The 14759-nt window shown below is 38.2% G+C and overlaps 4 protein-coding genes across 5 annotated transcripts in view; 3 read left to right on the top strand and 1 right to left on the bottom strand.

The window, feature by feature from the left end:
• Positions 1–1549, top strand: part of LOC105169104 (ATP phosphoribosyltransferase 2, chloroplastic-like) — a 5024-nt gene extending 3475 nt beyond the window's left edge. Inside the window, exons 7-11 of the mRNA XM_011089396.2 lie at positions 39–140; positions 270–383; positions 456–536; positions 647–766; positions 1155–1549. Of these exons, the coding sequence (XP_011087698.1) occupies positions 39–140; positions 270–383; positions 456–536; positions 647–766; positions 1155–1250 (513 nt within the window). The 3' untranslated portion in view covers positions 1251–1549. The remainder of the gene's footprint in view (positions 1–38; positions 141–269; positions 384–455; positions 537–646; positions 767–1154) is intronic.
• LOC105169103 (ribosome biogenesis protein BOP1 homolog) lies at positions 2354–9282 on the top strand. 2 transcript variants are annotated; one of them, XM_011089394.2, is made up of 18 exons: positions 2354–2699; positions 3235–3303; positions 3780–3962; positions 4257–4411; positions 4554–4671; positions 4799–4900; positions 5460–5613; positions 5751–5859; positions 5962–6064; positions 6190–6340; positions 6421–6553; positions 6631–6737; positions 6814–6884; positions 7003–7063; positions 7370–7597; positions 7719–7803; positions 8209–8387; positions 8791–9282. In XM_011089394.2, exons 1-18 carry the CDS (start codon positions 2511–2513, stop codon positions 8874–8876), a joined length of 2283 nt encoding a protein of 760 aa, XP_011087696.1. In that variant the 5' UTR covers positions 2354–2510; the 3' UTR covers positions 8877–9282. The 2 variants fall into 2 exon arrangements, with proteins under 2 accessions (XP_011087696.1, XP_011087697.1); XM_011089395.2 differs by lacking the exon at positions 2354–2699 and having other exon boundaries at positions 3235–3310.
• On the bottom strand, positions 10315–12967 carry LOC105169102 (nifU-like protein 2, chloroplastic). Its single transcript, XM_011089393.2, has 4 exons — positions 12719–12967; positions 12521–12632; positions 11576–11886; positions 10315–10853 (listed from the first exon to the last, which is right to left on the bottom strand). Exons 1-4 carry the CDS (start codon positions 12839–12841, stop codon positions 10662–10664), a joined length of 738 nt encoding a protein of 245 aa, XP_011087695.1. The 5' UTR covers positions 12842–12967; the 3' UTR covers positions 10315–10661.
• LOC105169101 (WEB family protein At1g75720) overlaps positions 14330–14759 on the top strand; it is a gene marked incomplete in the record, with an annotated part of 1066 nt that continues 636 nt past the window's right edge. Inside the window, 1 exon segment of the mRNA XM_011089392.2 lies at positions 14330–14759. Coding sequence (XP_011087694.1) covers positions 14481–14759 — 279 coding nt within the window.

Here is a 14759-nt window from a genome sequence, read left to right as displayed (position 1 = left end):
TTCCCCCCCCCCCCCCCCCAACTCTCTCTCTCGTTTAGATGGGGATAGCTGATGCTATTGTGGATCTTGTAAGTAGTGGAACAACACTGAGAGAAAATAATTTGAAAGAAATTAAAGGTGGAGTTATCTTGGAAAGTCAGGTAATTTGCTCAATGTTTGCTGGTCAAATCTCATACCTTATGATGAGATCTCATCTGAGGAATGTTTATGGCCATTGGTATAGACTAATTGTTTCCAGAATATTTTCTGATCTCAGTTTATCATCTCAGGCTGTTCTTGTTGCTAGTAGAAGGTCATTGGTCCAGCGAAAAGGTGTGCTTGATATCACTCATGAAATGCTTGAGAGATTAGAGGCACGTTTAATGGCTGTTGGTCAGTTCACGGTGCGAATAATTTGTTTCCTCCATTATTTTGCCGCTCCATGTTATATCTATTATTTATAGTTCTCATGACAGGTAACTGCAAACATGAGAGGAAGCAGCGCGGATGAAGTGGCTGAGCGAGTTCTAGGCCAACCATCTTTATCTGGGTTACAGGTTATTGGTTCAACTTCTCCTCTGCATAATAATACCTTCTAACAGGCACCGTCTATTAATTTCATCCTTTATCTATTGCAAACAATTCACATTCATGCCTTTGGATGCAGGGACCGACTGTTAGCCCAGTATTTTGTAAACGTGATGGACGAGTGGTAGCAGACTATTATGCCATAGTTATTTGTGTACCAAAAAAAGCACTTTACAAGTCTGTTCAGCAGCTCAGGGTGGTAAGAAATCTTATTTAGATTCTGCATCTGTTTGTATATGCCGATACAAGAATAATGTATTTGCTATGGTGATCTTGATTAGGACATTTACAGACTCTTTAAAGTCTAAAGTGGTGGAGGGGATTGAACTACATCCTTTCAACAGTTGATAATATATCATGGGTTGACTTCAGGATCTTAAAATTCATTGTTTGAGAAATATTTTGTTTTAAATCTATTAGTTATTGTTATTCCCCCCCTCCCTCTCTCTCTCTCTGCTTTTTTTAATTTGGTCTGTGTTTGTGTGATGTGTGCTTTCTGAGCCTCATCACAGGCGTTCTCATTCTGTTGGTTTCGCTCATTTTCCTCTTTGCCTTTAGCACACTCAAAATCTCTCTCGCTCACACAGATTGGAGGTAGCGGGGTTCTGGTTTCTCCTCTGACCTACATCTTCGATGAGGAAACTCCAAGATGGCGCCAGCTTCTTTCAAACTTGGGACTTTAATCATATACCATACATACGACCTCGGGAGAAGTCATGAGCTGCAGCTCTGAGAAATTAAAGATACTTATATATACACTTTTTCAGTGGAGATGCCAATATTTGTTTTAGATTGGTAGGACAGGCTTATCATCTCTTGTTGCATCTAAAATAAGATGATAGCTATGGCCACATACTGTTGTTAAGTTTCAGGCGAATGATCGCGGATCTTCTCTTTTAATTTGTATGAGAGGGAACGGATTAAACTAAAAACTCCTGTTGAGAACATCTATTTATATTCACGGATATACGTTTTCTGCTTATTCCAGGTTGCCATAATCTTAAGGGAGTCTAAACAAAACTATCTCATTTTTCAATGTGTAACTTGTAAACAATAATTATATCTGTAATGAACTTGGGAGAAATTTAGAAGATAACCAAAACAAGAACCAGGGATGGGAGAAGAAAGAGAGACACAGATGAGAGGAAAGGAAACAAACTTTAAATTTCTTGACAATGAACCCAAATATGCCCTTGGCTCCTTTTACATGGAATTGCAACAAAAATTAACAAAAGACAAAAGCTGAAAATGACAATAAATTCAGAAAACGATCTGGCTCCTCCTTCGTCTTCAGCTTGCAATTGGTTGGTTCTTTTGTTCTGCAAAAAAGTTAAAAAAGGCAACTCCAAATTCCCCTAGCTACCGCACAAATCCCCGCCATCCACGTGGTTTGTTGTCTGCCCAAATGAGAAATGGGTATCAGAGCTTAATTTCCCCAATTCCTTCCTTAATCTGTTCGTGCCTAATTTCTCCACAACGACGCCGCTTTTGCTTCGATGTTTCAATCAGCCCCCAAAATTTATCGCGCCCTATTCAATGGCTCAGATGAGCCTTCCCAATCGTGCGGTCCTCTTCAATAGTCCGTTTCGGCTGTGAAACGCGACAATAACATATATATGTATTGATTTATGCATGAGAATATCAGCATTTCACTGAAATTTATCAGCAACATCAAGATTGCTTACGAGAGTTGTGGCCCATTCATTCATCAAGTTTGGGCCGAAACCCAAATAAAACTAAAATCGCCTTAAGAAGACCATAGTGAAGGTGACTTCATTATCCGAATATGAAAAGCGCATTGTAGAACAAAAAGTCGCTGAAAGCTCACCTAAACGGCTAAACCCCAATAAAACCCTAGATTGGAATCCCCAATTGCCCCCTTCCCTCTGCACTCTGCTTCCTTCTTTCCTTAACCCACACAACACGCACTCAATACACGCAGAATGGGACCGAGGCCGCGGAAGGAGAACGGCTCCGGCAAGCCCAAGAATGAAAAGGCCGAGAAAAAGGTGCAGAAACTGAAAGAGAAAAACGTGGAAGAAAATCTGAAAAGAATTGAAGAAGCAGAGGCAGCAGCTGAAAGTTCCGAAGATTCCCCGTTCCTTTCGGACTCTGGAGAGGATGATGACGAGGTATTGCCTAAGATTTAAGTGGTTTTTCAGTTGCCATGACTTGTTTTGGTGAAGTATTGGATTCCCTTTCTGCCGATAGTTTGAATTGTTTGATTGAGAGTTTTAGCTGCACATGCTCGTAATTGTAGGAAGCGACTGTTCATCTTGGGTGTGACTATGGATTTTTTTTAAAAAAAAAAATTGAGTGAAAGGAAAAGTTTGTTAAGATATTTTGCTTGCAGGAGCGATTATGCTTGAGATTTTAGTGTTAGAATGTTAGGTTCAACTTTTGATGTAGCCTTCATTTTGTTTATGTAAGGACAAAACTTTGTTAAATATCTACTCCTAATATTACTTGTAAAGTGCAGTTTATGGAAGAGGCCATGTAATGTAGTCTAGAATTTGCAAACCAAATGATCTTTGGGTGACTGAGCTGCTGAGTATGACCATTTATTTTGTTACATCTGAAGTGCTGAGATACGAAATGAAGAAAAAAAATGTTTATAAACAAGAATCAAACTAAATGATTTTATTTTTCTTTTTGTACTTTATGTAGAGTCTATCTGAGGACAATGGCTCAATAAGCGAATCTGGATCCGAGCAAAGTAAACTCTCGGAGGATGAGGTACATGGTAATTCTCAATTTGGATTTGTCATTCTTGTAATCAACGCAAATTTCAGTATGCTCAAGGTGGTCGCCAGGTTGGACACTTGGACTTCATATTATTATGTCATAATTCCTCTTCTCTTTGCTGATGTATCTTGAACTTAAATTTCTAAACTTGTTACTCTACATGGTTGTAACCTGAAGGACTGATACTATAAATTGAATAGACATAAGTTTAACTGTTGATTCTGTGGCTATTTGTTATACTGATTGGTATGGACTTGTGTTTGTGTGATGGGATTTCTATTTGTTTCAGTAGTTTTTTTTTTTCTAATTGTATTTTACATGTTTATGGGGGAACTCAATGACCCTTTTTGTTGCATCAGCAGACAGATGTATTGTTGTATATACTTTATGTTAAAGTCCAACTATCGATGAATTCCTGCTTCAATATTAGTTTATTTCTTAGATAATATGATTTCATATTGTGGCAGGATGTTGTGCGAGCAGGTGATGGTGGTAATCCTACTGGTGCTAGTGATGATGATACTGACCATTCGAGTGGAGACAGTCTTGGAGAAGGTGATGATAATGATGATTATCATGGTGAAGACAGCCATGGTGGAAGTGATGACTCCCGTGAAGTAGTTGAGGAGAGTGATTCATCTGAAGATGAGGTCTGTTTGACTTACCTGTTTCAAGTTACTAGGAATATCAGTTCCATCTCTTGAGTGACTGAAGGTTGAAAGAGAATAGATTGGAAAATTAAGAACCACAGTAAAAAAGAAGAAAAACGGTCTGAGAAAACTAGTCTAACTTGCAGCTATTTATACTTCACCTTTTGCAATTTAAACTTCATTATTGAGGAATAGAGTCAGCCACTCATATTGTTTGCTAAGAGCTGTCCTATTTATTAGTTCTTACTTGCTGGCCTGCGGTTAATTTTCTATGCTTTTTGGGGGCAAAATCAGGTTGCACCTCGTAACACCATTGGAAATGTTCCTTTGGAATGGTACAAGGATGAGGAACATATTGGATATGATTTATCTGGAAAGAAGATCAAGAAAAAGGAAAGACAGAGTAAGCTGGATTCTTTTCTTGCAAGTGTTGATGACTCAAAGAATTGGTGAGTATGTAACTTCAGTAGTATCTGTTTGAATTGAAGTTCCTATGTTATTGCGGGGCAAAACCACGTACGCTTAGGATATGCCACATCCCTAACAAATGCTAGATGATGATTAATTCATATTTTGCTCTGTTGTGTTTAGGCGTAAGATATATGATGAGTATAATGATGAGGAAGTGGAATTGACGAAAGAAGAGACCAAACTTATTCGCAGACTACTGAAAGGAAAGGCACCCCATGCTGATTTCGATCCATATGCTGTGCGTAGTGTCCTCATTTTCCTCATTTTTTGCTGTCTATTATTCTTTTTACCCCCAAATATCGATTGTGCAGATTATGTATCCTCTTCCTTCAAACAACTCTTTATGATCTTGGTCTTCCGTGCAGCCTTATGTTGATTGGTTTGCTTGGGATGGTGCTAAGCATCCCCTCTCTAATGCACCAGAACCAAAGAGACGCTTCATTCCTTCAAAGTGGGAGAGTAAAATGGTAGATAGCTTTCAAACTTGTTACTCATGCCTAATATGAAATCATTTTCTTTCGCTGAAACTTTTAAGTTTTTCCTTTTCATTTCTATCTAAGGATTAAGGAGTAGGTTTCTATCAAATCTTAATTAGCATCATAAATGAAGGGGTTTTGCAGATATACTTATATCCCGAGTAATTGGCCAGTGTTTGTCTTGGTTAATATGTTTTTAGTTTTGACGAGATTAACCTCATGGTGTGAGAATATGAAGTAGTTGTTTCAATACTTTTGTATCATTTATGAATGTATTCTTTGCCCATTCTCCGCAAACAGAAATTAGATGAATAAATTTTCATGGAGTGAGGACTTGTTAGTACTAGCATTTTCCATCTTTTTCCTGTTTCTCTGTACTCAAATGACCTTTTTATCTTGTCTTCCCCTGCCACAGTTTAAAATTCTAAATGATCAGTGAGCTGGCGTATCGTGGATTCAGATAAAACAGATGTAGTTAATTTGTAAAAGATTTTTATGAACTTTACTTATCATAAGTTGCTAATTCGTTATATTCTTCTTTGAACTACAGGTTCTTCGATATGTCCGGGCCATCAGGAAGGGGCTGATTAAATTTGATGATAAACCCAAGGAAGAGCCTCGATTTTATGCGCTGTGGGATGATTCCACCCCCGCAGAAAGACAGGGGTTGGCATATATTCCTGCACCAAAACCTAAATTGCCAGGTGTGCTTGCAATACACACTCTACCTGAAATAACAGGGTATTGTTAATGGCACCAGTATGCTTGACTATGTATAACGAATATAATTTTCACAATGATCGAGGATTATTATTTCTTCTAACCTAAAGTATGGTTTCAGGTCATGAGGAGTCTTACAATCCTTCTCCAGAATACATCCCAACGCAAGAAGAAATAAATTCTTACCAGCTCATGTTTGAGGAAGACCGACCTAAATTCATTCCAAAACAGTAACTGCCTTCCGGCTTTTGTTTCTTCAGTTTTTGATGATCTTTTACGTCTGCCACTTTGTAGTGGGAGATGAAAAAATTAACCTCTTTGTGAAATTTTAGGCACACGTCCTTGAGAAGTGTTCCTGCATATGAGAAAGCTGTTCGAGAAACTTTTGATCGGTGTTTGGACCTCTATCTATGCCCAAGAGTTCGGAAAAAGCGTGTATGTATAACGAATAATGTCTTATCTAGATGCTTGAGATTGACTTTTCATTTGGTCCATGAAACTATTTTTGAAGCTAAAAATCTATAATTCATGGTGAATTACAACCTGTTCAATTGTTTCAGATTAATATTGATCCTGAGTCCTTGAAACCCAAGCTGCCTAGCCGTAAAGATCTTAAACCATATCCAACCACTTGTTATCTCGAGTACAAAGGCCATAAGGGTCCCGTCACTACCATCTGTACAGAATCGACAGGGCAATGGATTGCTTCTGGTTTGATTTCATTTGTATTTAGAGTTCAATGAAATGTGGAAGTTAGAAGTGGGTTTAATCCGATTCTGTAATTTATGAAGGTTCTAAAGATGGAACTGTTCGCATTTGGGAAGTCGAAACTGGAAGATGTCTCCAGGTCTGGGATATAGGTGAAACCATCGAGGAAGTTGCATGGAATCCTCTGACGGAGTTTCCTATCTTAGCTGTCGCAGCGTAAGAATAAATGCATGGTCTTAATTTTTTTTTTATTAAATTTGGATGTCAGTGTATGTAAAAACTGATCTTTGCAGGGGCCAAGATGTGTTTATCTTGGACACTGGATGTGGAAGTCATGAACAACAGAAAAAGATTGAAGAGCTACTCCATGTTGAACCCCAAAAGGCAACAGATGATTCCGGTGAGTATGAGTAAAAAGTTATGTGCTCTTTATCTAACTCTCAACTTTTGCAACTCACCTACAACTGCTACTTCAGATATAAGTGCGTCTATTGTCAACTGGGTTCGAGATGATAGGCATGGTGGAATCAGATTGAAGCATTTTAAGGTAATTTTATGTCTTAATTGTGTTCCACAGTTCAATTTAAGTTGTCTTATGGATCTGAAGATGCTGTATATTCAGGATTTAATCATTGAATTTAAGTGTTGATAATATTGAATTGCAGACTGTAACTAAAGTGGAATGGCATCGGAAAGGAGACTATCTCTCAACACTTATGCCATCTGATATCCTTTTCCCAGCTGTGAATACATTAGTTGGTTCATTATGTTGCCCTATTTATATATCAACTTCGTTCCTGAAATACCTGTCATCAATGTACTGGTGGAAGTGTGGTGTGTAGTGCAAGAATTTATGCTCTGTGAAGTAGTTATTGGCACTGCATGGTGCATGAAACTAAAGTTGCTGTCAATATTTAGTATGTGTGGTACATTTAGGAAGAAATAGCTTATTCTTTTATGGGGGGATGAGGTGATGTTATAATAGGAAGTATGTTTCAATTCGGACCTTGTTATTTCTTGACCTAGTTGTACGTGAATCGCAATCAGTATTGATTCACCAACTCTCCAAAGGACTTACTCAGCGAATTCCATTCAAGACAAAAGGAATTCCTGTTTCTACTGCTTTCCATCCCACTCGTTCCATATTCTTCACTGCAACAAAGAAAGATGTTCGTGTCTATGATTTGTTAAAGCAGAAGCTTATCAAAAAGCTTGAAGCTGGAGTCCGTGAAATCTCTTCCGTAGCTATCCACCCTGGTGGTATGTCTTTCTCACTCTCATATACACACGAACACGTCATGCATGCGGTGAACAGACACATGCATGCTGTTATGGGTGAATGATGCAAAATTACACATATCTGAGCCCCATGTCAATGCAGGTGATAATGCCATTGTTGGAAGCAAAGATGGAAAATTGTGTTGGTTTGACATGGACCTTTCATCTCGACCTTACAGAGTCCTCAGGTATGTCATAACAATTGATTCTTGTTATGAAATTGCTGATTGAGTGCCGTGATAGTTTGAAGTTGTTGTATATGGCTGAAGTCATATAATCTACATCTTGAAGCTTTTCAGAACTAACTTATTGACATCATTTCGGTGATTAGAAATTTATATGAACAAGAAAACCATGTTCATGATTTTAATGGTATGCTGCTTATTATCAGGAATCTTACAATACTGGTGCTTTTGCTGCATTTCGGTCAATTATCAAAAAATGGCAATTCGTTATCGTGACCATGTTCAACGTATGCTGATTAATAGCAGATGTTAGCATAACAAACAAGAAAGAGAATTTAAACTATTCACGTTTGTGGTTACTCATAGTTAATGTTTTCTCTAACTTATGGTTCTGATTCAAATATGCAGGTGTCATCCGAAGGACATTACTGGCGTAGCCTACCATCGCTCCTACCCTTTATTTGCCTCTTGCTCTGATGATTGCACGGCTTATGTTTTTCATGGCATGGTTTATTCGGATATGAATCAGAATCCGTTGATTGTTCCTTTGGAGATTCTTCGAGGGCATTCCAGTGCTGATGGAAGAGGTAATTTTTTCTTAATCTGTGCCTTCATTTTCAATCATGATTTCTATGGTCTTCATTCCTATTGATTACGTATTTAGTGAAGGTACAGTTTGTGGCTTTTACATGCAGAAAGTTTTCTTTGAAGATGGCCAGATAACATAAATATTTACGATTTTGGGTGCTAGTTTTGTGTGTAATTTTCGGTCTGTTTTTATTGTGGGTGATTCTGTCTTGAGTCTACGAATCCTGACCTCCTGCCTCTGGTAATTAGATGTGCAAGAGGCGGCGGTTGTTTTATTCACGCCTGATTATGTGTTCATATATTCTGATAGAAGTGTACTATGACATGGGACAGTTTCATAACTATTAATGGGCATGTACAGGAGTTCTATTACTGTAATATTCCTGGTGGTGATTTTTGCAGGAGTTTTGGACTGTAAGTTCCATCCAAGGCAACCTTGGTTGTTTACTGCAGGTGCTGATTCTTTGATCAAGCTCTATTGTCATTAAGTTCTTCATACTTGAAGGGCATTCCTACACTGTCAGCTTTATAGAAGGCCTTGAAGATTAGTCAATTTCTGTCAGGAGGTGGGTGGGCAATCCGGGTTTCTTCCATCTTCCCTTCGTACAGATTTGCATCACAAAGAATTATCAGTTATCTGGTTGTAGGATAAAGTAGCCAAAATTTTGTTTTTATCGAGCTACATTATTTTGAAGTCTCATGCCATTTTCGGTTTTTATTATACACGTTGTTCCAGTTGTATAACATCTGATGTGCTTTTCAGTGGAGTTATCCCTGTTCTACATTGTTAATTAACTAGCTGGAATAACCCTCTCCCCGAACATGTGCAAACTTTGTAATTTAGCAGGCATTCCTTAAAGATATGTGATCTTTACAAAATGTTTACCATGAACCCTTTGCATTTTCCTTTTCAATCATTTATTGGTGTTGACTATGATTTTCATTGCCTTTTGGTGTGGATTTGAAGTGAGAAGGTGTTTGGCTTGTTCACGTAAATCAGTTTGCTGAAACAATCTGAATGTGACCAGCTGTATTCTGCAACTGACTCATTGGAAGACAGTTTTGGTAGGGCATGTATTGCAAGTCTAAGAATATAAATACTTAGAGATGAAATCTTGGATGGACTGGGCAATGTCCACCCGAGGCCGCATTAGATTAAGGACCCCCCCCAGCCAATCTAGAACCTAAGCAACAAAATAAGATAACAATAAGTGTTCATTCCACTGTTCAAAGGTTTTTGAATTAGGCCATTCTGTAGTGGGACTGATCTTTAAGCTAAAATTTTGCACCCTTGGCACTCTTTAGACATTGAAGCGCAGTCGTAAAAATTTACCTATGTTCTTTTCCTGTTAATGTTGGAAGAACCAAATCAAATCACATTACGAATCATGCCTGGTATTCAGTTGCATTACATTGTTTTTTGTTTGTAGAAGGATGGTAAATTGTTGGTTGAGTTGGAACTGTCGTTGAACAGTATAATAATAACAAATGTTGGCTGAATTTATGATGAATTGGTGCCGTTCTAATATTTCATAGTGATCTAAATTTTAACTGACTATTCATCAATTCGCAATGAACTGCTGCCAACGTTTTGGTTCCTCACTAGGTAGGCTGAAGCCAGGAGTACTCTCAGATGATTTCACTTTTAGCCTGCATTTGTGATCTCTCTCTCTCTCTCTCTCTACCTCTTTTTCTTGCTTCCTGGTGATGGATCACTGTCCATTTGGACTATGATTGAGGGTTGAGGGTGTTTTCTTCATTGCATTTGTGGCAAGACAACAGAGGTGATCTTGCAAAACAGAGTAACAATTTTCAGGAGATGTACAGTAATTCACATCGAGATTTGCACAGAAAATGTGGTTTTAGCTGATGCGGTGACATAATTAGTAGGCACTACGTGTTCTCGTGCAAGATGTCGACAATGGCTAATCCGAAAGTTTTTGGAGATTTAAATGATGTACTATACCGTGTTGCACATAACATGTTATCTGCTACAGCCTGCTGCCAAGTTAAAGAACCTGAGGTTGAAGGCAGAAATATTTTGTGTAAATAGCTGCAAATCCTATAATAAATAATGGCACGGTTTATATGTACACAGCAGCAGGACATTGAAACGGATACATGCTACTGCTAAAGTGTACACCTGCCCAATACTTGTAGTAAAGGTTCAAATCTCACTTACTGCACCAATCCTCCATCCAGTCTTCATTCCGACTTCCAATTTTAGGAGCTTGTGCTATATAATTGGCATGGAGATATCTGTAAATTATACATTACGACAATAGCTGCACAGCTGCAATGGCTGGAATTTTTTCTCGAAGTTTCTGAGTAACAGCCACTCGAACAGTCATCACACCAGCTGCAGGACCAGTTATTCGTACTTTAACTATCGGCTCCTCAATTGCTACTAGCTCTAGATCTCCACCAGCTGCTCCAACAAGGTAAGGCCTTATTTCTTCGAGTACCTGATAAAGTTCAAGTCGTCAGGTTAAACTGAACCTAGGCCTTTAATGAACAAGATGGCACTAAAGATAAAGAGATGCATGTTTAGCAACTTGATTGTAATACTTAGAATGCTATGCAGTGGCTGGTGCTCCGTTAGGAATTTGTTAGTGCTAATTCTAGGTGGTGTGAGATAATGGTTGGGGGGTGGGGCACAGAGGAAGTTTGGGTAGGTGTTGAAGTTAGGAAGGAGAAAAAGGGACGCGTAGTACTCATACGGCAATTACATAGACCAGGAGCAAGGGCTTCACTCTACTCCTACATCACATACAAACAGTGTCCCTCGCCCCATATCCATTCACTCTACCCCTATATAACATACAAACAGCATTCCTCACCCCATATCCAAGGCCAAATGTAGGAGGGCATCTACACGTCAAACTCAAACAAAAAGCAAAAATTTATAAACTTCTCAATTAGAAATTGAGGGTTGTCTTGGAAACTGGTTGAATACTTTTTAAGGAGAAAAAGTAGCATTACGATTATCCGGGACTTTGTTAGTTCTTGTGGTCTATATGCCCAAGGTGAAACATGCATATAGACATGGTGGAGGGGAGGAAAAAAGTTACAAAGACTCTGGAACAAAAATGTGGGTGATAATTTCATAATCTACAGCAACATATCACAATTAACTTGAGACCATTACGAAGAAAGAGAAGCATGCAAAGGTGGGAGGAATGTCTACCTTTTCTATATTTTCTTCACTCAGCTCAAGGCCAGTTTCTTCATCTGGAACTGCCTCAACAGCAACAACTTGGGGGAATTTTTCCATTAGACGGCGCTCGATGCCCATTTTCATGGTCATTTCAGAACTAGGACAGGAGCCACATGCCCCTTTTAATTTCAACTTTACAATGTTTCCGTCGATCTCATGTAATGCAACATTTCCCCCATCAGCTATGAGATATGGGCGGACTTCATCCAACACACTCTCAACATTTTCTGCTGTGAGTGGCAATTCCAAAGCCGAATCAGGAGTGGCAACTGCCTTTATACCTGCACAATCCATACAGTTTCTAAAAACTTGACAGTATACTTTTATTTACTTGAGTTTGAATGTATCATACATTATCCGGACTACTCAGAATTTACAAAACTTTGTAACTCTAAGCGAATATCTATACTCATGCCCAATTTGCACACTGCACAGCTGAAAGGCTTACCACTTGGATACAAAATTATCTTGGCAAAAATAGAATGAAAACATAATAGTTGATTCAAATCACACAATTACTGCGTAGACACAAAAGGGAATGTTCAACTTTTATGTACGTAAGAAACAACAATAAATTAATTTCTCATATCCTTCCCCCATCGAAAAGTTCTCAATCTGGAATTATGCAAAAGAGTTGAATTTTCTAACGCAAGACTACGGAAGTGATCAACATGATTGGAGACGGATGCCTACAGGAAAAGCTAAAATAAAACTACACTGTCTTCGTTTGTTCCAAGCGTATATCAATTATTTTCCAATCCACAATCAAGCATAAAAGTAGCAGAAGAACTCGAACAATTTGATTATACACAGTTGACCAATCCTCTAATTCACCTGAATCAACAACACCAATTTATGAATTCCAAACAAACAATAGACTCATACAAATCAAGGACAGTGGACCGGAAAGCTCACCCTGCCGCCGCGAACCACTAGGCCAACCAATTCCAAAATGATACGACGAGGCCTCCCGCACCAGATTGACCCTCCGGGAAACCGAAATCCGATTGCCCAAAAATCTACAAACCTAAGAACATTTAAACAGAAAGAAACATAAATCCGATAACTTCCTTGACGGCGATATATATGGTAGAAAAAGAAGAAGAAAGAGACCTTGGGAGGGGGAGGCCGGCGGAATAGAGCGGCGGCGGAGGAAGAGGAAGGCGAACAAGAGGGGTCGAAGGTTTGGCGGAGGCTGGATTGATGAACAGAGGAGTGATTGTTGATAGCAGCCATGGTAGTGTGCCAACGAAACTTTGTTTTCAGTCAGTGGAGTTGAGCTGTGTGTTTGTGATCGTGGGGCTTTCGGCTCTTCTTCACAACCCAACGCCAATACTGTTCACTTAATGGAGCCCCGTGACTCTCATGCGTCCTCCAAGGGTCAATAGAATGCCAACACGCGTTTCGTCTAAATCATTTTTTATATTTTAAAATATAATTAATAATAAAAATAAACTATATATAACCGATACAATAATATTAAGAGTATTATTAACATAATAAAAAATTTAATATAATAATATGCTAAATCATCGTTTATAAGTAAAAAATATATTTCTTTTTTGAATAGAATTTTACTAAGAATTAGAACCCAAAATACCCCCACAGCAACTTTGGAGGGGGAAGACGGAGAAAAGTTGGAGGGAAAATTGTATTTGTGGTCCGCTACGAAAGAAGAACTTGTACTTTTAGTTTCATAGTTTATTGGCTTACTATATTTGGTTCGATAGATAGCACTTGAGATAAAAAATGTTATATTTTTTTTCCTATGATACTAGATGTGCTACAGTTTTATTCTATGGGATCAGAAATGTTATAATTTTTTATTTTATGCGACTAAACGTATTAAGCATGGGACAAAAATACAACACTCTATCATTTGGGACCAAAATTGTAATTTTTGAAAAATTAAAAAACAATCCTTGCAACTTGTAGATTGTTCAAATATGTTTAATCGCTTTTTCAAGAAGTACAATTATAATACATTAGATCGATTTTTTGACACTTTAGACATATTTTTGTTTTTCAAATTAGTTTTTTGTTTGTGATTTGTCATTGCTAATAAACTATCATAATATATAAAAACAATAGTTTTTTTTTTCAATTTTTTATTCAAATTATAATTTTGATATCAAGATTCAATAAAATATAATGCTAAACCAAAAACTTCATATGTAAAGTAGAATAAAATCTTTTTATATATTATGCGTAAGTATTACTTTAGTATGGTACGATGAGGGCAACTTCCTTTGTTCGACCCGACTCGCCTGACCCGACCCGTCACATGGCCATATCCATTTGGATATTCTTATACTACAAGAATACTATTCATCATTAGTATCTTTACAATCTCTTTCTTTAACTCTTGTTTTCACCATAACAAAGTCAAGCAGCACCACTCACATAATCTTTGTGTGCTGAACCCAATCATTTGATAATTAAGGGTATGTACAAGCATAGGTTGTTGGAATATCCCAATCCATAGAGCCCAAAACCTAAACACAACTTTTAGAACACACACACACACACACACTTCACTAATATTTAATGTTGTTTAACTTGATCTTTCCTATGTTTAATGTATGTGTATGCAATAATACCACATCCATTGAAAGTTAGTTGAGTTGTCTACCTCCTACCACCCCTGCAAAATCCCATGTTGGCTTAACCTTCAAATCACAGTATCTCATTCCTCACACACACACACACACTATACTACTATACCAACATCTAATTCCTTCCCCTCATATTTTGGCTTATAAGCAAAGAAAACTCAAATGTCTCATCCTATATACTTTGTCCCATCTCTTGCAATATTGAAATTTAACCACCCCATTTCTCACCTTTGTCTTTGTGTTAGAGAGTACTACACCATATGGAACTAGAACTACCCCAAGTTCTTGATCCCAATGTTGATCATGACCAAACCCCGCCCCCCGCCCGTGTCGACTACCGTTCCAACGTCGACACTTCTAGGCCTTTTCGCTCCGTCAAGGAGGCCGTCGCCATATTTGGCGAGCGTTTCTTGGCGGGAGAGATTTACACCCCTAAGCCCTTTAGTTTTCCTAGGAAAGAGACTCCGTTCTTTGCACCGAGTCCTGTAGTGGAACCAGAACCACAGCATTGGAGCCACTCGTCCCCTAGTCCGAGGGGT

This window comes from Sesamum indicum, linkage group LG8 (genome assembly GCF_000512975.1).
Source record: "Sesamum indicum cultivar Zhongzhi No. 13 linkage group LG8, S_indicum_v1.0, whole genome shotgun sequence".
Taxonomy (NCBI): Eukaryota; Viridiplantae; Streptophyta; class Magnoliopsida; order Lamiales; family Pedaliaceae; genus Sesamum; species Sesamum indicum.
Note: the sequence above shows the minus strand (reverse complement) of the source record. Positions and strands in the feature narration are given on the sequence as shown.

Coding starts and splice junctions, on each gene's coding strand:
- LOC105169102 (XM_011089393.2), bottom strand. CDS start 12,841: ATGGCTGCTATCAACAATCACTCCTCTGTTCATCAATCCAGCCTCCGC. Junction 12,633..12,718: donor GCCGGCCTCCCCCTCCCAAG/GTCTCTTTCTTC, acceptor AAATGTTCTTAG/GTTTGTAGATTTTTGGGCAA. Junction 10,854..11,575: donor GTGAAGAAAATATAGAAAAG/GTAGACATTCCT, acceptor GAACTTTATCAG/GTACTCGAAGAAATAAGGCC.
- LOC105169103 (XM_011089394.2), top strand. CDS start 2,511: ATGGGACCGAGGCCGCGGAAGGAGAACGGCTCCGGCAAGCCCAAGAAT. Junction 4,412..4,553: donor GTTGATGACTCAAAGAATTG/GTGAGTATGTAA, acceptor TGTTGTGTTTAG/GCGTAAGATATATGATGAGT. Junction 6,554..6,630: donor CCTATCTTAGCTGTCGCAGC/GTAAGAATAAAT, acceptor TGATCTTTGCAG/GGGCCAAGATGTGTTTATCT.